Source organism: Dreissena polymorpha, chromosome 9 (genome assembly GCF_020536995.1).
Source record: "Dreissena polymorpha isolate Duluth1 chromosome 9, UMN_Dpol_1.0, whole genome shotgun sequence".
Lineage (NCBI taxonomy): Eukaryota > Metazoa > Mollusca > Bivalvia > Myida > Dreissenidae > Dreissena > Dreissena polymorpha.
Genome location: NC_068363.1, coordinates 58,810,088 through 58,834,036, shown reverse-complemented (window position 1 = coordinate 58,834,036; position 23,949 = coordinate 58,810,088). Strand labels below are relative to the sequence as shown.

The following is a 23,949-nucleotide window of genomic DNA, read 5'->3' as shown; positions in this document are numbered from 1 at the left end:
TCCATATAACTCTTATACTAAAGATTTCTGTAAGCATTAATAACATATTGTATTTAAGTAAATGGCGTCCAAGAAGTTGGGCAAGATCAGCAACACGAAGGTGGACGGCAGCTTCATCAGTGACGGCTTCTCCAACTGGTAAGCGGGTACCGAAAATTTCCGGAAGCACAACGAAAGAGAGTGCCACAAGGAGGCGGTCAAGCGACTGGTGACGCTTCCCGCAACGACGCGTGACGTGGGAGAGATGCTGTCAGCGGGGCACGCTAAGGAGAAGGCCGACAACCGGAAGCAGCTGCTGCAAATCCTACGCAGCATATGGTTCCTCGCAGTGAGGGCATCGCGCTACGTGGGCACGACGATCATGAGGGGATTTTCATGCAGCTGCTACAACACAACGGGGAGACGGACAGCTCTATCCTCGCGTAGCTGGAACGGAAGCAGGACAAGTTCGTCGCCCCTGATATCCAGAATGAAATACTTAAGCTCATGGCACTGCGAATCCTCCGTAAAGTGGCCAGCGACATCAAGACAAACGAGTTCTACACAATCATGGCTGACGAGACAACAGACAAGTCCAACCGAGAACAAGTGGTGGTAGTCTTCAGACACATGGACGAGGACTTAAATGTGCATGAGGCCTTTGTTGGGTTTCACCAAGTAAATTCCATTGACGCCACTACACTGACGTCGGTCATAGAAGACTCTCTTCTAAGAATGAACCTATCCTTGAGCCAGTGCAGAGGGCAGTGTTATGACGGGGCCAGCAACATGACCGGAGCAAAGCGTGGTGTGGCGACCAACATTTTAGTAAAGGAGGAGCGAGCTGTGTTCACGCACTGCTATGGACATGTGCTCAATCTGGCGGTTGGGGACTGTGTACGTCAGTGCAAGCTCTTGCGCGACACCATGGATGCATGAAGTCTCCAAACTGATTAAGTATTCACCAAAGAGGGACAGTACCTTACAGACCCTGAAGGAGGAGATGAGCCTCGATACCCCTGGGTTCCGTGTACTGTGCCCCACAAGATGGACAGTGCGTGCAGCAAGCCTGTGTAGTGTCTTAGACAACTACACTGTGTTACAGACCTTGTGGGACACCTGCTACGAGCAGACCAAAGACTCTGAGATCCGTTCCAGGATAGTAGGCGTGCGGTCCCAGATGGAGAGCTTCGACCTCTTCTTTGGTCGCCATCTCGGTTACATCATCCTGCTACATACAGACAACTTGAGCCGCACCCTACAACAGAAGGACTAGTCCGCATCAGAGGGTCAGGCAGTTGCTTTAATGACGGTGGAAATATTGACCAGCAAGCGCTCCGACGATGCCTTCGACAAGTTTTGGGTTGACGTCAACAGCCAGCTCGATGACGTCAACGTAGGAGAGCCAGTGGTTCCCAGGCGACGCAAGATGCCGAAACGCTATGACGTTGGAACCGGGGCCCACGAGTATCCAGCCACAGCACGTGATCGGTACCGCCAGGTCTACTTTGAAGCATTCGATTTGGTGATCGCGTGTATCAAGGACCGATTCGATCAGCCATGCTACAAAACCTACAGATCCCTCCAAGACCTTCTTGTGTGCTGCGCCCGTGGTGGGGACTACGCCACTCATCTGCGGAGCATGATGGACTTCTACAGGGACGACTTCAACGAGCAGGCGCTCACCACTCAGCTGGAGACGTACCAGGTCGCCGTACGGGACAAGGTCAAGACCATCACGGACATTGTCACGTTCTTCCCCGACTTGCCTCCTGAGTCTTGCCTCTTTTTCTCGGAGGTGATGCGCGTCCTCCGCCACGTCCTGGTAATGCCCGCCACCAACGCCACCAGCGAGAGGTCCTTCTCCGGCCTGAGACGCCTGAAGACGTACCTCCGGACGTCTATGACACAGGAGAGACTCACTGACCTCATGACGCTCCACGTGCACAGGTGTGCTACCGACGCAATGGACTTGTTAGATGTTGCCAATGAGTTCTTCAGTGTGACACTTGGCATTAACATTACGCGAACAGTTTATGATAAATTGTGGCTTAAAAATGAATTATCCGTAATTTTTGTTTATTTAACTTAATTTAATAATATTTATTCATCCTGGTTCAGTATTTTAATAGTGCTCGAAATGTGGATACATTATTTACTAATCATGTCATATTGTATTGGTTGTTGTGTATTTTCATGTGGTTATTTATAACACTCTCCCATTTTCAGGTGTTAAATATGTCCATCAGTAATAAAATATATCCATTGTGAATGTAATGTCAATGTTTTTATTTCTCATATCACTTGTTAAACTCCGTCATTAAAAGACATAAACATTTACTTAATTTTATGTTGTAATTAGAGTTTTTGGAAAGAAAATAATAACATTTATATCAACATGAAAGTTCCCCCAAAACGCACCATATTAATTGTAATTGTATTTTTTTCGGAACCACGGGAGAGGACAACCCTCTCAAACGAACCTCTTTATGTTCCCAGTACAGAAACTGGACCGCCCCCCCAATGTTGGGAGGTAATGTACGCCCCTGATTTTTCTAATATTAATACCCAGTTTTGTTGGCACACGCGTTTTGAGGAAAATGAAAATATAGCATTTTAATTTATAGTATGTTCTTTTTGCTATATTGAGTACAAACTTTCTTTATTTATGTGTGGGCTCCCTTGAACTTTGTTTAAACCTTGGTAATCATGGCATTAGACCTACCATTTGTTACATTTCAGATTTTATTCGCTTTTGCCACATTTTATAATTATCAACATTATTCTTAATATAATGTTTAAATCTTATTTTCAAAAATCTTCCAAATATTCATATTATTTTTTGGTAATTCAAATTATGGTCTCTTATTATAGTTGGGCCTTACTCTGCCATATACAAAGCAGCTAATTAATCAATATTAACCAAATTCAGTATGGCTACTGTTTATTTTCATGAAATCCCAGTAAACAGATGCAATGGAAGAAATGTTGTTGTTATCATAAACATTTGGATACAGAATATTTTGAGCCAGATGGGGCACTGATTTTTATCATAAATGTAATGAATTGTAATATTCATACTAATAATGAGCTGTGTCATGAGAAAATAGGTCTTATGCCATGCGAAAAAGGGTCTTATGTCATAAGAAAATGGGTCCTATGCCATGTACAAATGGGTCTTTTGAAATTGTCGCAGTCTGGTCAAGAGCTTCCTATCCAATTGTGAGACTTTGCATGACGTTATAGCGGACAGCGTAGTTCCTAGCCAAAATGAACTTTTATGGCATAAGACCCATTTTCACATGACAGTTGGCCACAAATGGTGCATTTACATATCAGCACTTCTCTTTCAAATCAGAAGTCTTCAATATTGTTCTATTACCACAAAATGATAATAAATCTGAAAACTATGACTTATATTATGAAACTCCTTCTGGGAAAACAGGGCTTAATGCAGGAGCTTAGTGTCGTCCCAGATTAGCCTGTGCAGTCATCACAGGCTTATCAGGGGTGACACTTTCTGCTTTTATCATATTTTTTATTTATTGAACTCCCTTCTTAGAATGCACAGGCTAATCTGGTATGACAATTCACACACATGCATGAAGCCAGGTTTTCCCTCAGCAAGGCTTATTTTAAACAATTGTACATTCATCTTTTTATAACCAGCGGTGGCAACTTGCCAAACATGAATCAGAAGTCATAAATATTGTTTTGTTATCCAAAACTACTGTTAAAATCTGAAAACAATTACTTGAAATACTCATATATTCACCTTTTTATAACCAGTGGTGGCAACTTAACAAACATGTCCTCATCGTACACCCAGTTTGTGGTGAAGAACAGCCGCTTGGTCATGCACACCGGGAACCGTTCCAGCTGCTCCTTGATGGGAAACAGTCGCTGGATCTCCAGGAAACACGGGCTGTACCTGTGATTTGTAGCCCAAAATAAAAAGCCGATTTCAAATGGCAACAAAATGTGTTTGTGAAACACTATGTCCCCCCCATAAATTTGACCTTTGACCTTGAAGGATGCCATTGACCTTGACCTTTCACCACTCAAAAAGTGCAGCTCCATGAGATTCACATGCATGCCAAATATCAAGTTGCTATCTTCAATATTGCAAAAGTAATGGCCAATGTTAAAGTTTGATGCAAACAAACCAACAAACCAACAAAAAGACAGGGCAAAAACAATATGTCCCCTGTATAGACTCAGGGACACAAAAAGGTAATATTTTCCTAAATAGACCGTTCCATAATTTAGTCATAACATAATTATCTCCCCTGAATTCTCTCCGCGTCCGCCATTACACTGCTGCTTTACAATTGGTAACAAATATAAGAGAGCACCGATTATTCAACGGATGAATTTCTTTCTAAATTCTAAGGCCGTCATTACATGGTCTTGGTTGTCTTGGAAAACTAACACATTGACACATTTAAAAAAACATTTAATTAAATTAAATGCAATATTTTTTATTTGATTATTTGCATCAATCTTTAAATCGTGTATGCCTTTGCATTCCAGTGTTTAATTGCCACTTTGTTCTGCATAATCTGATTATCTCGTTTTGATCAGATATTGTCCAGACTTAACTAACCACATGGTGTGATAAACCACACTGGGTGGCAGATGACAATCTGGTCATTAAACACAATTGATGATGCCACCATGTCTCATCTTCCTGGTAGTATTAAGCAGTCATTTGGTAAGATAATTTACCTCCAACATACTTAACAGTTGCGTAAATAAGATATGTTACATATTTTACAAAGTAAAAGTTATGTCCAATATAGAATATCAGAAATTGTACACCGTAAAGATACTAGCCCGTTTAATTTATGAAAAAATAAAGTATTTAAAAAAATATAAAAATAAAACATTTAACGTATTTAGCGGGTATCGGTTAATTAAAACTATGTCATTCCGTATGAAGATTTGGTGTTACGGCAATGCACGAACGATATAAAACAATAAATTACATTTGACACCAAACAGAGGTAACAAATATTTTAAAAAATATATATGTATATAAATATATGTGTGTTAAAATGTTAGATATGTGTCACTCATACTCACTAGTAACGAGTTTTCAATATACATGAGTACACAGTTCAATTTGCATCATATGAAGTTGTGTTTTTTCAGTTGTATGTTAATATTCCTCAATAGCGTCATTCTTTGTACAAAACCCATCAAATTAAAATTACATGTAAATACTGTCATGTCCTTTGCTTTTAATATGGCTTTGTAGTATGTTTATTTTCAAAGCACTCTTTACACTTTCTAACACTCATTTATTTATCACACTAGCGTCCTCATGCCATTGATAATTATATTTTTATAATAAGATGTATTACTATTGTAATTTATTGAAGCTTTTCTGCAAAAAAAATATTACGGCTTATGCATAAAGCTCTTTATTGTGTCAAATTGTCGGCCTTTCAGTCTTCAGATAATCTTTAATTTGATGCTTATGCCGCGTTTTTAAAGTTGCAAATAAATGTATTAATAAATTCGCTTTGCGCTTAATAATATATTTTTGAAATATTATTTAGGTGTTTTTTTATCGGAGTTTTTTGTGTGGATTAATTGTCTAAACATTTGGTGTCGTTATCCATATGTTTTGCGTTACTTCAAAGACCTATAAAATACAATTTTTAGTATTTTTAGCTTTATAGCTGTTAAATGATTCAACGATGAAAATATAGATATATCACATAGATCGCATTCTCTTCATCTTCCGAATAATCACATAAAAGGTCGTCAAGATCAATATCACTCTCTCATGATAAAAAGCTCGTTTTTTAACGTGACAAAATTCCATCTAAAAAAATAAATATAAATCCAAACCACAATTTTTTATCTCTGATATCAGTTAGAACAAGAAAAATAATGGAAGGCGTATCAATAATATCATACTTAATATAATATGTAATGATTTTGGAATGTAGATTTTTACCAAATGAGATCAATTACAAGCAATTAGCGGTAATTAATTGCGCGAGAATCTTTTATAAGTATTAATTAAAATATAATCTGCTTGATGTTGCGGCTATTAAAATCAACACAACAATACATGCGTGAATTGTTTGTGAAACGTTAAAAGTAGCAAGTCTAATCAAAGACATAGTATGAGCGACTGAACCAGCAAAATTTTCGCCGATGATAACCACTTGATTACAGATAAACAAAAACAAATACACAAAAGCATTTTAAACATTTTATTTGTAACAATCAATCTCAACTTCAAACAATCATTTAAACAACAAAAATGTGATAATCGCCTCACATTCATTCATTAAGTAATTTATTTATCCGACAACGGTGAAGCGTGTATTCTCTACGTCTTTGGCTTTTGGAATCGCAGACTCGCACAAGTTAGCAGCAGTGTAATGGCGGACAGTCATGTGACTGACAATATGGCGGCGGTCAATTTATCGATTATGGAACGGTCTATATCTGACCAAAATTTCATAAAAACTATGCCATACTTTTCCACTAAACTGAAATTATTATATTTTTATAAAACAATATAGGCAATTTAAAATATAAAGTTTAAAATGCAGTTAAACATACTTTTATAAACAATAAGAATACTGTTATTTATAATCATAATAATATTGTTTCAATTTTTCTCAATTAAATGGTTTATGGCGCTTTTTTGCCAATCTAAAAGTTACAGGCTTTGAAATATAAAGCAGAAAACATCATTGTGTACCTCTCCTGCTCGCCCCACGACAGTTTCTTGATGTCATTTTCTGCGTCAAGGGTCCCGTACACCGCCCCATCGTCGGGAAGCTGGAGGCGGGTGATTGGTCGACCAGTTAGCAGGTTCAGGACCTCGACCCCATTCTGGTGGTTAATGACCACTGCGTTGGCATTAGTCACGTGTTCGGAGTGGCTGTGTGGTCTCTGGCCACCGTAGGCATATCCTGTATAATAAAGTGTATCCTGTGTAATTAAGACATCTTCTGTGTAATGCAGGCATATCTTGTGTAATGTAGGCATATCCTGTGTTAAGTAGGAATATCCTATGTCATGTAGGCATATCCTGTGTAATGCAGATGTATCTTGTCTAATGTAGGCATACCCTGTGTAATGTAGGCATATCATTTGTAGTGCAGGCGTTTCCTGTGAATTGTAGGCATATCCTGTGTAATGTAGGCATATCCTGTGTAATGTAGGCATATCCTTTGTAATGAAGGCATATCATGTGTAATGAAGGCATATCATGTGTAATGAAGGCATATCATGTGTAATGAAGGCATATTATGTGTAATGAAGTCATATCATGTGTAATGCAGGGCTCAACACTAACGGTGGTCGGTTGGTCCGGGGTCAGTAAAAAATAGGGAGGACCAGTGAAACTAGAAATTTGGTTGATCCGTCGGACCAGTTAAAAATCCTGGCCTGCTTATTGTGAAATACTGGTGGAAAGCCGTTTTCATCAATAAAACAACTTTATATGTTCATAATAAACCGATAATTTCATCATTATTTTATGGATAAAAATAGCAACATATTGGAAATTTCAATTTTGCTTGATGCCCAGATGACAAAACCTGTTGTTGCATCAAAAAATCGATTTGCAATCCACAATTGTCTCCAGAAAATGTCTCCGGACTTCGCTGTGATCAATACACAAATTGACATAAAATTCTAATTGTTCGGATCGTGAAATGAACAAAATGGTATTTATTATTTTGAAAAAGCAGCAATAATCAGCATTTGATCGATCTTAATACCATCAGAATATACTTTGTTTACCGTAAGAATTTAAACTGGAGGGCGCCGAATAATGTTTTGATATTGCGGGAGAGTAAACGACTTAACGTGCGATTTTTCAAGATTACAAGTTTTCCAGATGTGGAATTTCATTCCAGGGGTGGTTGAACCTACGCCTAAAAACCTTAAACTAATGAAGAGAAGCTTGAAGTACAGCGAAATTATGAAAGGGATATTGAGATAGTTTAGTAGATAGTATAGTTTTCTTTTTATAAATGCACACTAGATTGTGGATAGTCTGGAAAGTAGTTTGAAATTTAAGTAAAATAACAGAGAAATTGTCGGACCACTTGAAATCTTGGAGGACCAGTAATTTCTGAAAGCTGGTGGTCCTTTGGGTCAGTAGGTAAAAAAAGTTAGTGTCAAGCCCTGGTAATGCAGGCGTATCCTGTGTATTATAGGCATTTTTTGCGTAATGAAGACATATCATGTGCAATGAATGTGTATCCTGTGTAAAGTAGGCATATGCTGTGTAATGTAGGCATATGCAGTGTAATGCAGGTGATGGGACTGTTACACTAGCAAGGGGTTTACCATATTAGCATTGTTCCTGGAAAACTGGGCTTAATGCATGTGTGGATTACATGTTGTCCCGGGTTAGCCTATGCAGACCACACTAGCTCATCAGGGACAACACTATTCGCCTAGACTGGATTTTGTTCAGAAAAGAAAGCCAAGTAAACAAAGTCTTTGACTCCACATGAACCATTTTTTTAAATAGCATATACATGTAGTAAAGAAAAAAACATCTTAACCTGGTGTACTTGTTTTTGACCCCATTCAGCACAGCTCAAAACGCAGCCTAGATGGAGATAACATAAATTTTCTGACCAACCTTCATAATTGGGCAAAAAATGTGGTAACATGCTAAAAGTTGATACTGCATGGTGCCAGAAATAGACTGACAAAACTAGCTCACCATGAGCACTTTATTTTCAAAAGAGATAACAACAAGACATGTGTCAATAGGACACATATGCCACCATATTCCTTTCTTTTAATTTACCCTTTGACTACTTAGTGTGACCTTGACCTTCGCAGAAGGGAGATGGGTTGAACGACAGACACATCGTCTAATGAGACAGGCTTTTCATCTTTGAACTCTAAATGTGACCTTGACCTTTGAGGTAGGGAGACAGGTGTGCCAATTTATTTTAACAAGAGCTGTCAGAAGACAGCGCGCTCGACTATTTAAGTGCTTGACAGTATAACGTAAGCCATCATGGGGAAATAAGGTCAAGGTAATATAGTCATATTCTAAGTGGAAGAGGACCATAATTGAAACAAACAGATCGCTTATGTTTTAAAGACCCGGGTGTACATTGTCCAGGGTAATCATGGAACTTAGGCTGGAAATCCATGGTATAACATGGAATTCCATGGAAATCCCTGGAATTTGAAACAGTTTCCAGGGTTTTCCAGGGTTTTGTTCTAGAAATGTCCATGAAACGTGGACTTTTTTTCCGAGCATTTTCCAGCCTTGGATGGAAAAGCATGGAAAAGGAATGGAAAACGCTGGATTTAGGCTGGATAACCATGGAAAATATTTTCAGATAGCATGGAAAGTGGAACATAGAATTTTTTAAGCATGGAAAAGACTCTAACATTTTCAGCTGACCCTGGAAAAAACTTAGACTTTATAAGAGGAGAAAATAACTTATAAAAATGCAACACATTTTATTCAAAGTAAATCAGAGTTCAACAATTTACACAACATATGAATAAAACATAAAACAATGTGCATAGTTTGGGCAGAAATAGTAGTAGTTATAGTAGTAGTAGTAGTAGTAATAGTAGTAGTAGAAGTAGTAATGCTGGTGCTGGCAGTAGAATATGTTGTAGGAGTAGAAGTAAAAGTGTTTGTTGTATAAGTTGTACATGCAGTTAAACTACTGATAATTATACTATTGGTGCAAATTTAAGTGACAGTAGCAGTAGTAGCAGTTATTATTGTGTTGTTGTTTTAGCATTTACAGGAATAGTAGCAGTAATGGTAGCAATAGTAGAATAAATAATAATAACAATACTAGTAGCAGCAGTAGTAGTAGTAGTTAAGGAAGTAGCATTAGCAGCAGCAGCAGTAGTAGTAGTAGAAGTAGTAGTAGTAGAAGTAGCAGCAGCAGCAGAAGTAGCAGTAGCAGCATCAGCAGCATCAGTAGCAGTAGTAGTAGCAGTGGTAGTAGCAGTGGTAGTAGCAGTAGTAGTTGAAGTACTAGTACTAGTAGTAGTAGTAGTAGTAGTAGTAGTAGTAGTAGTAGTAGTAGTAGTAGTGGTAGTAGTAGTAGTAGTAGTAGTAACAGCAGCAGCAGCAGAAGTAGTAGTAGTAGTCGCTGCAGCAGGAGTTGTAGTAGTAGTAGCAGCAGCAGCAGCAGTAGCAGTAGTAGTAGTAGCAGCAGCAGCAGCAGGAGTAGTAGCAGCAGCAGCAGCAGTAGCAGTAGCAGTAGTAGTAGTTGAAGCAGTAGTAGTAGTTTAAGCAGTAGTAGTAGTAGTAGCAGTAGTAGCAGCAGTAGTAGTAGTAGTAGTAGTAGTAGTAGTAGTAGTAGTAGTAGTAGTAGTAGAAGCAGTAGTAGTAGTAGTAGTAGTAGAAGTAGAAGTAGTAGTAGTAGTAGTAGTAGTAGTAGTAGTAGTAGTAGTAGTAGTAGTAGTTGTTGTTGTTGTTGTTGTTGTTGTGGCTGTTGTAATAGTAGTAGTAGTTTTGCAGAAGTAGTAGTAGTAGAAGTAGTACTAGTAGTAGTAGTATTAGTAGTAGAAGTAATAGTAGTAACTTTCAAAGCAATGTCTACAAGTTTAAATTCCTTAACCCTGTTCAAGGTGTATACACACTCAATATTTAACTACAGTCCAGGTTTGCAATTAACAAACTATCTGAGATGCCTGTGTGTGAGTCAGATATGTCTGCGGCTAATCTATTGGTTATAAAATATCACAGCCTTTTCTGAGTGGCTGAGTTCAAATACAGAAAGTTTACCTGTTGGATTGAAATTCTGGAGAAAATATGCAGGTTAAACTTGTTGTTAAAATGAAGTTAATGTAATTTCACAAACAGTAGAGTTAATGAGTTTTTCCATTAACAAGAATTTCTTAAAATAATAATGTATGGATATCATTTGGAAAGTGACATGAAATGTTGTTAAAAAGTGATGCATACAAGTGTTTCAGAAGTCTGTCTAGGAATAGAACAACAACTGAAGGTTTGTGCTTTTCATTATTTCTAAATATTCCTTTAAATTTATTCTTGTTATGTCATCATTGTAGACCTTTTTTATGTGACATTTTAGGTAAAAGTATGGCAAATATAGAAGTTTAAAAGCAGCTGTCACACACATTTTCACTAAGTGCAGTTTGCAGCTTGATAAAGGAAGTCCTATGTGGAGATATTAATAAGCTTGAATGTAGTATCGGAAGTTTATAATGCATGGCTAGGGAACTGAGGCTAAGGGAGTTATGTGCTGTGCATGACGAGAACTCAATGCTCATTAATGCTGTTAATGTTTATAAATAAATTAATTAAACCAATAGCATTGTTTTTTAGGTTTCCGTTTGCATTTTCATACCAATAGAATTACACATCATTCTAATTATAGCAATAATAAATTTGTACTAATCATACCAACAAATTTTGTTATGCTATGCTTTGTGATGTATTAACTTCATTGTAAGTTATTATTTAAAGACCATTTTACTAAATATTTAAAACAATACTTGAATTATTTTCTATATACATTTTCATTATGTGCTTTAACTGTAGCTCAGACCAGTTGATGGAAGATACTGCAGAGTTTGGCAGGGAAATAACCCAAGACAGCAAAGCGGCTCTTTTGGCGCATTTACCAAGAGGACTAACATGGCCACAAATTCATGGTAAATATTGTTATGCCCAGGGCTCATATAAGTAATTTAGTGTTAACCACCTGAAAGTATTTTGTCTTTTTGGTATCCAATATTTTGGTCTAGTTTCAATTACAGGTTATTTTTATATGAATTAGCAATTTAGCATAACTTTCATATAGCAATATCTGAATATAAAATTCCTATATATGTTTGAGTTTCCAGATACATGCTAGTGTACCCCGTTTTGGGGCATTTAAGAAAACAACAATATAAATTTCAAAATAAAAGAGAGTCATATAAAAATATAAGTTAAATCACCAATTTATTCACTTGAAAGTCTCAGTTTTCCTGTGTGGTTGCCTGTTTGCAAGTAGATTAAAGCCCGCTTGCAAACTTTAAGAGAATAAATTTCAGTAAATGGAAAAGAAATAATTGCTTACTACTTAGGATCGTAAATGTTCACTCAAATACAAAAAAGCCAGATGTACTGAATTGAGCAGTGATATGAAATATCTAAAATAGATTAAAATATGAATGAGCATTGAAGTATAGATATTCAATCATATGATTACTGCACATTTACTTTTACAGATGAATGTAAAAAACTTATGACTTTCTTGTAATATTGTTTGCCTTGTTTTTCTTTCAGAGATCATGCAGGAGCCGTACAGTATAACAGCAGTACAAGTTCTATAAAAGATCCACGACCTACTGAAGCCCAGCTAATTAACAAAAAAGTTTTTAAAAACTGTAATTTTATCCCACCTGGGTACTTATAATTTACTAAGCTGCCTACACAAGTTTTAGACTTGCAATTACATTTTAAATTGTCACTTGGAAAGTAATACATGTACATGCATTATGTTCTGAATTTCTTTGAACAATACAATTATATAAAAGTATTTTAATGAAATTAAGCACCTAAATTGCATTAAAGTGAAAGTAGCTGAGAACAAGATGTGTTTGTGAAACACAATGTCCCCCTATATGACGTTTGACCTTGAAGGATGACCTTGACATTGACCCTTCACCACTCAAAATGTGCAGCTCCATAAGATACACATGCATGTCAAATATAAAATTGCTAGCTTCAATATTGCAGAAGTTACATTACATGAGCAATTTTGACCCATATATTTGACCTAGAAGGATGACCTTGACCTTGACCTTTCACCACTCAAAATGTGCAGCTCCATAAGTTACACATGCATGCCAAATATCAAGTTGCTATCTTCAATATTGCAAAAGTTTTCATAAAATAAGCGATTTGGGCCACATATATTTGACCTCTGACCATGAAGGTTGACCTTGACCTTTCACCACTCAAAATGTGTAGCTCCATAAGTTACACATGCATGCCAAATATCAAGTTGCTATCTTCAATATTGCAAAAGTATTCATAAAATAAGCGATTTGGGCCACATATATTTGACCTCTGACCTTGAAGGATGACCTTGACCTTGACCTTTCACCACTCAAAATGTGCAGCTCCATGAGATACACATGCATGCCAAATATCAAGTTGCTATCTTCAATATTGCAAAAGTAATCATAAAATAAGCGATTTGGGCCACATATATTTGACCTCTGACCTTGAAGGATGACCTTGACCTTTCACCACTCAAAATGTGCAGCTCCATGAGATACACATGCATGCCAAATATCAAGTTGCTATATTCAATATAGCAAAAGTTATTGCAAAATGTTAAAAGTTGGCGCAAACCAACCAACCAACCAACAGACCAACCAACCAACAGACCAACCAACAGACAGGGCAAAAACAATATGTCCCCCACTACTATAGTGGGGGACATAAAAATAGTATCCTTGTGCTCATGGGCAGCTACATATATTGTGACATACATGAAGCAGGTAAAATAACTTAAATTTTTCATTTTGTTTCTTGTATATCGTTTGTACAGGGTTCGTGAATTGTTACTGTATATTACTTGACTTGCTTGCATTTTGTTACTTTGAATACATGTTGTGAAGGTTGCATTATACTTTTTAACTTTTAAAATAGCGCCTGTTCTGTTATGTAAGGGCCTGATTTATGATAATGGACCTAGAGGCTTTGTAAGCATGTATTAAACAACACTTGTTTGATCTGAATAATTTGTTAAATAAATCTAACACAATTTGTAATCTGATGTTATATTTTGATGTATTGTGAACAAAATAATACATCGAAGAAACTAAGGCATTATGTTGATTTTTTGTTTTGTTTTAATCTAACCTTAAATTATGATTTACTTAAGCTGGGAGTATTGTATTCATTTAATACATGAATATTGTTTTTAGACCAGAAATTTCTTTTTCTATTCAGTGACCATGGTAAACGCTGGACAATTTTCCATGTTATACCAGGCATCCATGGAATATTAAACATGGAAAAAACCTGGAACATTTTCCAGGGTTTTCCAGCCAGCATGGAAAAAATACCATCCGAATACTCCATGTAATCTGGAAAACCCTGGAAATTAATCCATGGTTTTCCAGATTACATGGAGTATTCGGACGGTATTTATTCCATGCTGGCTGGAAAACCCTGGAAATTGTTCCATGGTAATTATTCCAGGGAGCCTGGAAAACCATGGAAACTATTCCAGGCTATTTCCACATACCATGGACAATTTTCCACCCTTTTTTTTTAAATATTGACGCTGGAAAAGGCTGGAAACTTAGTCAGAATACTCCAGCCTCATATTTTCCACGGATTTCCATGGAAAACCCTGGACAAAGTACACCCGGGGAAGTTGTACTTTATAGATGATTCTGAGTTCAGTTATATTTTCCACAATCTATTGAACATTTGTTAAGACATAAAACAAACTAATACTAATAAGATTTTATTTCAAGTTTGATAGCAATAGCTTGGGTCGGATGGTTGGACGATCCTTCAAAAATAAAATAAACAAAATTATTGCCAAGCAATATAGTCCCCTACCGGCTCCACCATTGTCAGAAACTCCACCATTGTCGGAATTTTTTATTTTATTTGTTGCCATAGCAACCAGAAATGTTGACCTAGGAACAAACTGAAATGACGTGAATAATGTCCATATTGCCATCTATCCATGTTTCAAGTTTCATGAAAAAATATTAAACACTTTTAAAGTTATCGCAGGATCCAGAAAACCACCATTTTTAGCAGTATTTATAGTCTATTTGTTGCCATAGCAACCAGAATTTTTGGCGTAGGAACAAAATGAAATGACGTGCATAATGTCCATATTGCCATCTATCCATGTTTTAAGTTTCATGAAAATATATTAAGAACTTTTAAAGTTATCGCAGGATCCAGAAAAGTGTGACTGACTGACAGACTGAGAGACAGACTGAGAGACAGACTGAGAGACAGACAGACAGACAGACAGACAGACAGACAGACAGACAGACAGACAGACAGACAGACAGACAGACAGACAGAGTGCAAACCATACATTTCCCTCCGGTGAAACCGGTAGGGGACAATAAATATGTGAGGTGGGGATGGAGAGGAGGGGTTTAATGTGGGTGTGTGGCCATTTATTAGATGATCTTTCAAAAATAAGAAAATAAAGGGAAAAAAAATATTTTTTTGGAGGGGGGGGTTCTACATCTACAGGGTACGTTAACCTGTCATCACTGACAATTATTTAACGGTGCGCAAGAAAAAGATTAAAAGTGTGAAATATAAATATAGCATCGGTGAAGGTTGCAAAGGTAAAAGATGATAAAAGAATAAGATACCAACTACTACCCTCCATCAGAGCGACCAATCCAGCTTGCGTAGCGCTGCCAGGGTATGATACCCTGCTGGCACAGCTCCCTCCTCATTTGGAAAAGTAGTAGTTGGAAGTGGTATCCCCTAGAAGGGTTGAGTCGACAGCTCCCTCTTGAAGGATACCAAGGAGGGAGTCTCAGCGGTGCTGGCTGGTAGTTTGTTCCACATCGGTATAGTCCGTGGGAAGAAGCTGTACTTAAAGGTGTCTGTAGATGTAGAGTACTGCCTGTATTGGTGATTATGGTGGTTTGCTGCTCTTGTCCTGGAGGTAACTGGTGTCAAGTACTTTGAAGCTGGTATATCAACTAAGTTGTTGATGACTTTATATAACATAATCAGTTGAGTTTTTCCTCTCCTTGTCTCAAGCGATTCCCAGTGCAGATGGTCAAGCATACCTGAGATGCTACTGGTGTTTTGGTATCGATTGATGACAAAGCGAGCTGCTCTACGCTGAACCATTTCAACTTTATGTATCATGTCCTTCTGGTAGGGACTCCAAATGGAAGAGCAGTAGTCAAGATTTGATCGAACCACGATGTAATAGGCGTTTTTTTAGTCGATTCAGTAGCCTTGTGCAAGTTTCTTCATAAAAATCCGAGCTTACTGTTTGCCTTTTTCGTTGTTCTAAGTATGTGTTGCCTCCAGGATAGGTTAGATTGAATGTCCACGCCTAGGTATTTTGTTGTTTTATCTAAAGTAGGTGGAATGCCTTTCAGGTGGTAGATAAAGGTCTTGGGGCTTTTAGATCTAAATTCCATGCCCCACGTCTTTTCCCATGTGGCAAAAGAATTGAGGTCATCTTGCAGAATGGCTTGATCTACATCTGATGTGATTTGGTTGTAGAGAATGCAGTCATCAGCAACAAGAGCACCGCCTTGCGGGTGCAGACCGCTCATCTATTTTTCTTTTTAAAGGTGAAGGGACCTATCTCAATTTCAATCACAAAGAAGGGAGGGGTGAAGTGGAGAGGGGTGTATAGTGTGGGGGTGTGGTCATTTATTACATTATCTTCAAAAAATGCACACAAAAAATGCAGAAAATAATCAGGCTATCAAACTTGGGGGGAGGGTTCTTGGGTGGGATGGTTGGACCGTATTTCAAAAATAAAACAATAAAAATAAATATTTGTGTTTTTTAACCATGTTTCAAAAACAAATTATTTTTTTTTTTGGGGGGGGGTCATTTATTAATGATCTTTAAGAAGAAAAAAAATGAGGGGGGATTTGGGTGGGGGGGATGGTTTGGGTGGAGTCTATTGTGGTATGTCAGGTAAGAGTTGTTTTGTCAAAGTATCAATCAAATCTAATCATAAATAAAGAAGTTTATTTTAGCAAAATTTAATAATTTGACCTTGAGAGTAAAGGTCATTCAAAAGTCAAGGTAAAATTCAACTTGCCAGGTACAGTAACCTCATGATAGGATGAAAGTATTTGAAGTTTGAAAGCAACAGCCTGATACCTTAGAAGTAAAGTGGATCGAAACACAAAATTTAACCATTTATTCAAAGTAAAAAAAGTGCCATAATTCCGTAAAAATGACAACCAGAGTTATGCAACTTGTCCTTTTACTGTACCCTTATGATAGTTTGCGAGTGTTCCAAGTATGAAAGCAATATCTATGATACTTTAGAGGTAAAGTGGACCAAAACACAAAACTTAACCAAATTTTCAATTTTCTAAGTATAAAGGGCCCATAATTCCGTCCAAATGCCAGTCAGAGTTACATAACTTTGCCTGCACAGTCCCCTTATGATAGTTAGTAAGTGTTGCAAGTATGAAAGCAATAGCTTTGATACTTAAGGAATAAAATGGACCTAAACACAAAACTTAACCAAACTTTTCAATTTTCTAAGTATAAAAAGGGCACATAATTCTGTCAAAATGCACGCCAGAGTTATCTAATTTTGCCTGCCCAGTCCCCTCATGATAGTAAGTAAGTGTACCAAGTTTGAATGCAATAGCATTGATACTTTCTGAGAAAAGTGGACCTAAACGCAAAACTCAACCGGACGCCGACGCCAACGCCAAGGTGATGACAATAGCTCATAATTTTTTTGTCAAAAAATAGATGAGCTAAAAAGGCGTGTGCTGGATTGGACGCAGTCAGGGAGATCATTGATAAAGATCAAGAAGAGTAGAGGTCCCAGGACTGAGCCTAGTGGTACTCCGCTGATGACTGGTACTGTATCCGATGCCTGACCCTCTTCCAATACCTGTTGTGTTCTACCGGTGAGAAAAGACTGGATCCACATCAGTGTATTCCCCTTGATGCCATAGTGCTCTATCTTCTTCAGTAATCGCTTGTGGGGGACCCTACCGAACGCTTTACTGAAGTCAAGGATGACCATGTCTGTCTGAGTCCTCTTGTCTAGTGACGAAGCCAGCTCATGGTACAGTGTAAGTAACTGTGTTTCGCAGCTTCTCCGAGCTCGGAATCCATGTTGACAGTCATGTAGGACTTTGTGGGTTCTGGGATGGAGCATGGGGGATGGTTCGGGTGGAGTCCATTGTGGTATGTCAGGTAAGTGTTGTATTGTCAAAGTATGAATCAAATCTGATCATAAATAAAGAAGTTATGGCAATTTAAGCAAAACTTATTAAATTGACCTTCAAAGTCAAGGTCATTCAAAGGTCAAGATCAAATTCAACTTGCCAGGTACAGCACCCTCATGAAAGTAAGAAAGTATTTGAAGTTTGAGTTATGCATTTTGTCCTGTACAGTCCCCTTATGATAGTTAGCGTGTGTTCCAAGTCTGAAAGCAATAGCTATGATACTTTAGGAGTAAAATGGACCAAACCACAAAACTTAACCAAGTTTTCAATTTTCTAAGTATAAAAGGGGCCATAATTCTGTCAAAATGCCAGAGTTACATAACTTTGCCTGCACAGTCCCCTTATGATAGTTAGTAAGTGTTGCAAGTATGAAAGCAATAGTTTTGATACTTAAGGAATAAAGTGGACCTAAACACAAAACTTAACCAATTTTTCAATTTTCTAAGTATAAAAAGGGGCATTACTCATAAATAATGCTGACAGAGTTATGCAACTTAGCATGGACAATTGTCTTGTTGCCATAAAGAAGTGTTCTAAGTTTGAGTTTATTATCTTTGATAGTATTACAATTATTTGACTTTATAAAAAACTTAAACCAATGGCGACGCCAATGGCAATGCCGGGGCGAGTAGAATAACTCTCATTTTTCTTCGAAAAGTCGAGCTAAAAATTATCTAAGGCACATAACTTCATCAAACACACTTTATTTGTTAGTAATGTAGGTAGACTCGTATACCAAAAATCCCCTATATATTTTAAAATACTTTCGTGAACAAACTCCTGAAAACAGTTTTATAAAGATTATTCCTATGTCCAATTCCCAAAACTTCGCACAAAATCAATGGCCCAGAACGAAACTCACACTTCATATGTAAGTCATGTTAGTAGACTTAAACACTGAATATCAGGTCAATATTTGAAAGTGTTAAGAAAAATGTCCAGAAAATGGAATGACGGACGGACTGAAGGACAGATGGACAGACAGGGCAACTGCTAGATTCCTACCTACCAGGAGCATACAAATAAATAGTATGATAAAGTTTCATCGTTATTGAATCTCAAAATGTTGCTTTTAGAGTGATAAAAAGGATTTTACACTTTGACCTGATGACTAGTTTTGGTAAGCACATAACCAGATTTGAACTAATATATTGTAAAGATAGATATTCTGACCAAGTTAAATCAAGGTTGAAAATACATGTAGCTTATAAGGAAGTAACAAGTCCTTTCTAAGATTCAACCTCATGTCCTGTTTTTTTAATACATCTTTAAACTTGGCTTTATTATTGTGAAGATGAACACTCACACAGGTTTCATCAAAATTGATTAAAAAATATGGCCTCTAAAGTGGCAATAACATATACTAAGATTTGACCTAGTTTATTGGATGCAAATGACCAAGATCAATCTTAGCCGATAAATTGTTAATTATAGTCATTCTGACCAAGTTTCACCAGCACAGAGTCATAATGTGGCCTCTTAAATGAAAACAAGCACTTTCAAAGATTTGACTTGGTGACCAAGCTTTTGTAAGCATGTAGCCCAGATTCAAAATGGGCCTGGATATTGTAAAGATAAACATTCTGACCAAGTTTTGTAAAGACTCAGTCATAAATCTGGCTTCTGGATTGGTAACAAGATTCAGCCTAGTGATCTAGTTTTTGGACACTCATGACCCAGGTTCCAACTAAGCCTAGATATCGTTAATATAAACATTCTTACTAATTTTCATCCAATAAATATTGTCTTAGTGTGATAACAAGATGTTTCTAAGATTTAACTAGGTGAATTTTTTTTTTGGAATGCACCTGACCCTGATTAGAACTTTGCCTAGAAATTTTCCAAATAACAATTCTGACTTAAGTTACATCAAGGTTTAGTCATTTATATTGCCTCTTGAGTAGAAACAAGGTTTTTCTAACATTTGACCTGGTTATACCTACTTTTTGGACACACTTGAACCAGAATCGAACTTGCCTAAATATTCTACGATGTGCAAATATCCATAGCTTTCATCAAGATTAGATAATAACATGTGGCCTTTTGACGGGTAACAAGCTTAATGTTTACTAGACATGTAACACTATGATAGACGCCTAATATGGGGTGATTACAATAGCTCATTTTACGGTTAAATACTCAGCTAAATACTGTTTTGAGGTTATTTATACATTTAAATGAGTTGACATTTTAAAATGTTTAAATCAGGTAACATATATTTTAAATTTATTATAATATTTTTTCCATAATATTCTATCAGTTGGCTTATTTATGTGGAGTATCCATTTATCTTTTTATCTTCAAGTCTTGTATCTCTCTATTACAAAATGTTGCATTTTCATTTAATGCCGACTTCCTATTTCTCAATTCATATGGACTACAAAATCTGATATGCAGAGGAATACTCTTAATAAGATTGAGAAGGATTAAACACAATAGTGTGAGTTGACTTAATGATATGAAACATGTCTTATTCTGTAGTAGATATGTTTATCTTAAATAATGTGCAATTCAGGATTTTTATGTTTCAAATTTCTAACCTGAAACACAACAGTTGGTAAATAGCGAGTGAGAACTGTTAAATCAGCAAAGACTATCAGATGATTTGTAACCTCTGATTTCAGAGTGTGCTTCGGTTCATTGGAGATATCATGTGTCACTGTATTTTCAGAAAATGGTTTAACCCTGCTTTATTATCAGCAAAATGTTAAGCAACTATATATAACCTTGTTTGTAGCGTGGCTATGGACTTTGTATTCAGTGTGTATTTAATAAGTTGTGTATGCTTAAACCTGCAACATAATTGAGCTATATACAAGGTTTAAGTAAAGAACATGGGAAATATATAAACTAAAAAACTGTGTGAGCTTTCATAAATACTCATTTTGTTTCCATTAATGGGATAATAATAACAGTGAAAACAAAGAACTTAAAACTCAAGGACAGTTTCATGACAATATCTATCCCAAAAGGATGGCATCTCTCAATTCAGGTCGCAACAGTTCAGATTTAGTGAGGGACTATTTTTGTGGAGGTTGCGAAAGTAGAAATATTCATGAAAGTGCAGATTATTTTTGTGCATCGTGTACAAAGTTTTTCTGCAGAAAATGCATTGATCCTCATGATCAAATATATGCAAACCATTCCAAATATGGAAGAGGAGAAACAAATAAATGGCCTCTTACAAAGACAATGGAGAACTTGCTACTGAAATGTGATGTTCATAAAGACAAGAAACTTAAAATGTTTTGTCAGGACCACAGTCAGCTGTGTTGCAATGATTGTGCTTTTCTGAATCATAGGTAAGTTGCACAAAGTCATGCAATAAATGGGGAAATCCCACCAATGTCAAATGGTACAAACAAAGCTTGCCTAATTAAATCCTTTCCAACTCATATAACCCGCAAGGTATCAAGGTCAGTTTATGGTCAGTAACAAAAACGCTAACCATGTAAACTTAAAGTTTATTTTTATCAGAAAGATAGTAAATGAAGATATTTGGCGATATTAATATGGTATGTCAATAATAGATTCTTATTTTTTTTCAAAAATTGCATGATAAGTACCAGTTTTGATTAATTCAAATAGAAATATTCAACCATATAGACCAATTTATTAAGCATGAGCACGATGATTCACAATACTATTAATAATCAAATCAAATAACAGTGTCAAACCACTAAACCAGATCTGTTCCAAGAACGTGCGTACATTTTTTCAAATATGTAAGGATGATTTCTTGTGTTGCCAGCTGACCTATAAAGCTTTCATTTATTTTCATTCTTCTTGTGTTTTTCTATTATGTAAATATAGATGTCTGATTAATAATACATTATAAATAAGAGGGCCAAGATGGCCCTAGTTCACTCACCTGAGAGGAGTCGGTTCATTCAATCTTTACCAAATGTCAAACTTGACCTAGATATTGTCCAGACAAACATGCTGGTCAAGTTTCATTATAATTTCATCTGCGAGTCATGATCAATGTACCTATGAAGTTTCATGATCCTAGGCGTAAGCATTCTTGAGTTATCATCCGGAAACCATTTTTCTAAGTTGAGTCACCGTGACCTTGACAGCCATTGTGTGAATACAATTTTTGGTAATGTGACCTTGACCTTTGACCTGAAAATCAATAGGGGTCATCTGCGAGTCATGATCAATCTACCTATGAAGTTTCATTAACCTAGGCATAAGCGTTTTCGAGTTTTTATCATCTGGAAACCATTTAACTATTTCAGGTCACCGTGACCTTAAGCTTTGACCTAGTGACCTGAAAATCAATAGGGGTCATCTTCAAGTCATGATCAATGTACCTATGAAGTTTCATGATCCTTGGCATAAGCGTTCTTGAGTTATCATCTGGAAACCATTTTACTATTTCGGGTCACCGTGACCTTGACCTTTGACCTAGTGACCTGAAAATCAATAGGGGTCATCTACGAGTCATGATCAATGTACCTATGAAGTTTCATGATCCTAGGTCAAAGCGTTCTTGAGTTATCATCCGGAAACCATTTTACTATTTCGGGTCATTGTGACCTTGACCTTTGACCTAGTGACCTGAAAATCAATAGGAGTCATCTGCGAGTCATGAACAATCTACCTATGCAGTTTCATTAACCTAGGCATAAGCGTTTTCGAGTTATAATCCGGAAACCATTTTACTATTTCGGGTCATCGTGACCTTGACCTTTGACCTAGTGACCTGAAAATCAATAGGGGTTATCTGCAAGTCATGATCAATGTATCTATGAAGTTTCATGATCCTAAGCATACGCGTTCTTGAGTTATCATCCGGAAACCATTTTACTGCTTTGGGTCACCGTGACCTTGACCATTGACCTAGTGACCTGAAAATCAATAGGGGTCATCTGCGAGTCATGATCAATGTATCTATGAAGTTTCATGATCCTAGGCATAAGTGTTCTTGAGTTATCATCCGGAAACCATTTTACTATTTCGGGTCATTGTGACCTTGACCTTTGACCTAGTGACCTGAAAATCAATAGGAGTCATCTGCGAGTCATGATCAATGTACCTATGAAGTTTCATGATCCTTGGCATAAGCGCTCTTGAGTTATCATCCGGAAACCATCTGGTGGACAGACGGACCGACATGAGCAAAACAATATACCCCCTCTTCTTTGAAAGGGGGGGGGGGGGCAAATGAGAAAACTGCCCCCCTCCCAGCATTCATGTTATTCAACTGACCGGAACCATTTTTGAACTTAACTCTTGTATCAAGGAAACAAATCTTCTGAGCAAATTTCATGAAAATTGGGCCAAAAATGTGACTTCTACTGTGTTCACATGTTTTCACTATATATATAGAGAGAGAAAAATGCCCCGCCCACTGGCGGCCATGTTTTTTCACCGATCCTGACCATTTTCAAAGCAGTCCGAGGTATCAATAAAACCAATGTTTTGACCAACTTTCATGATGATTGGGCAAAAATTGTGACTTCTAGAGTGTTTACAAGGTTTCTCTATAGCCAAATAGGGAAAACTGCCACTATATTCATATAGAGAAAAATGCCCCGCCCACTGGCGGCCATGTTTTTTCACCGATCTCAACCATTTTCGAAATCGTCCGAGGTATCAATTGAACCAATGTTTTGACCAACTTTCATGATGATTGGGCAAAAATTGTGACTTCTAGAGTGTTTACAAGGTTTCTCTTTAGCAAATTCAGGAAAACTGCCCCGCCCACTGGCGGCCATGTTTTTCAACGGATCGGAACCACTTTTGAACTCAACCAAGATATCATTAAGACAAACATTTTGACAAAGTTACATGTAGATTGGGCATGAAATGTGACTTCTACAGTGTTTACAAGGATTTTCTTTTTTTTGACCTAGTGCCCTAGTTTTTGACCAGGCACAACCCAGTTTCAAACTCGTCTGAGATTTCATTGGGACAAAGCTTCTGCCCAAGTTTCATGAAAATGGGACAAGAAATGTGGCCTCTAGAGTGTTTACGAGCAAATGTTAACGGACGGACAGACGGACATACAACGGACAAAGA

At 37.1% G+C, this 23,949-nt stretch overlaps 1 protein-coding gene and 1 long non-coding RNA gene across 10 annotated transcripts in view; one reads left to right on the top strand and one right to left on the bottom strand.

The window, feature by feature from the left end:
- The window catches only part of LOC127844419 (uncharacterized), a 72,607-nt gene that overhangs the window by 28,983 nt on the left and 19,675 nt on the right, over positions 1 to 23,949 (bottom strand). For all 9 annotated transcript variants that reach the window (XM_052374629.1, XM_052374628.1, XM_052374627.1 and 6 more), the window contains exons 7-8: positions 6,707 to 6,920; positions 3,755 to 3,910 (exon numbers count right to left, since the gene is read on the bottom strand). In XM_052374629.1, the coding sequence (XP_052230589.1) occupies positions 3,755 to 3,910; positions 6,707 to 6,920 (370 nt within the window). The remainder of the gene's footprint in view (positions 1 to 3,754; positions 3,911 to 6,706; positions 6,921 to 23,949) is intronic.
- LOC127844435 (uncharacterized) lies at positions 10,779 to 12,416 on the top strand. Its single transcript, XR_008032731.1, has 3 exons — positions 10,779 to 10,964; positions 11,522 to 11,634; positions 12,254 to 12,416. It is a non-coding gene; the product is annotated as an uncharacterized LOC127844435 (long non-coding RNA).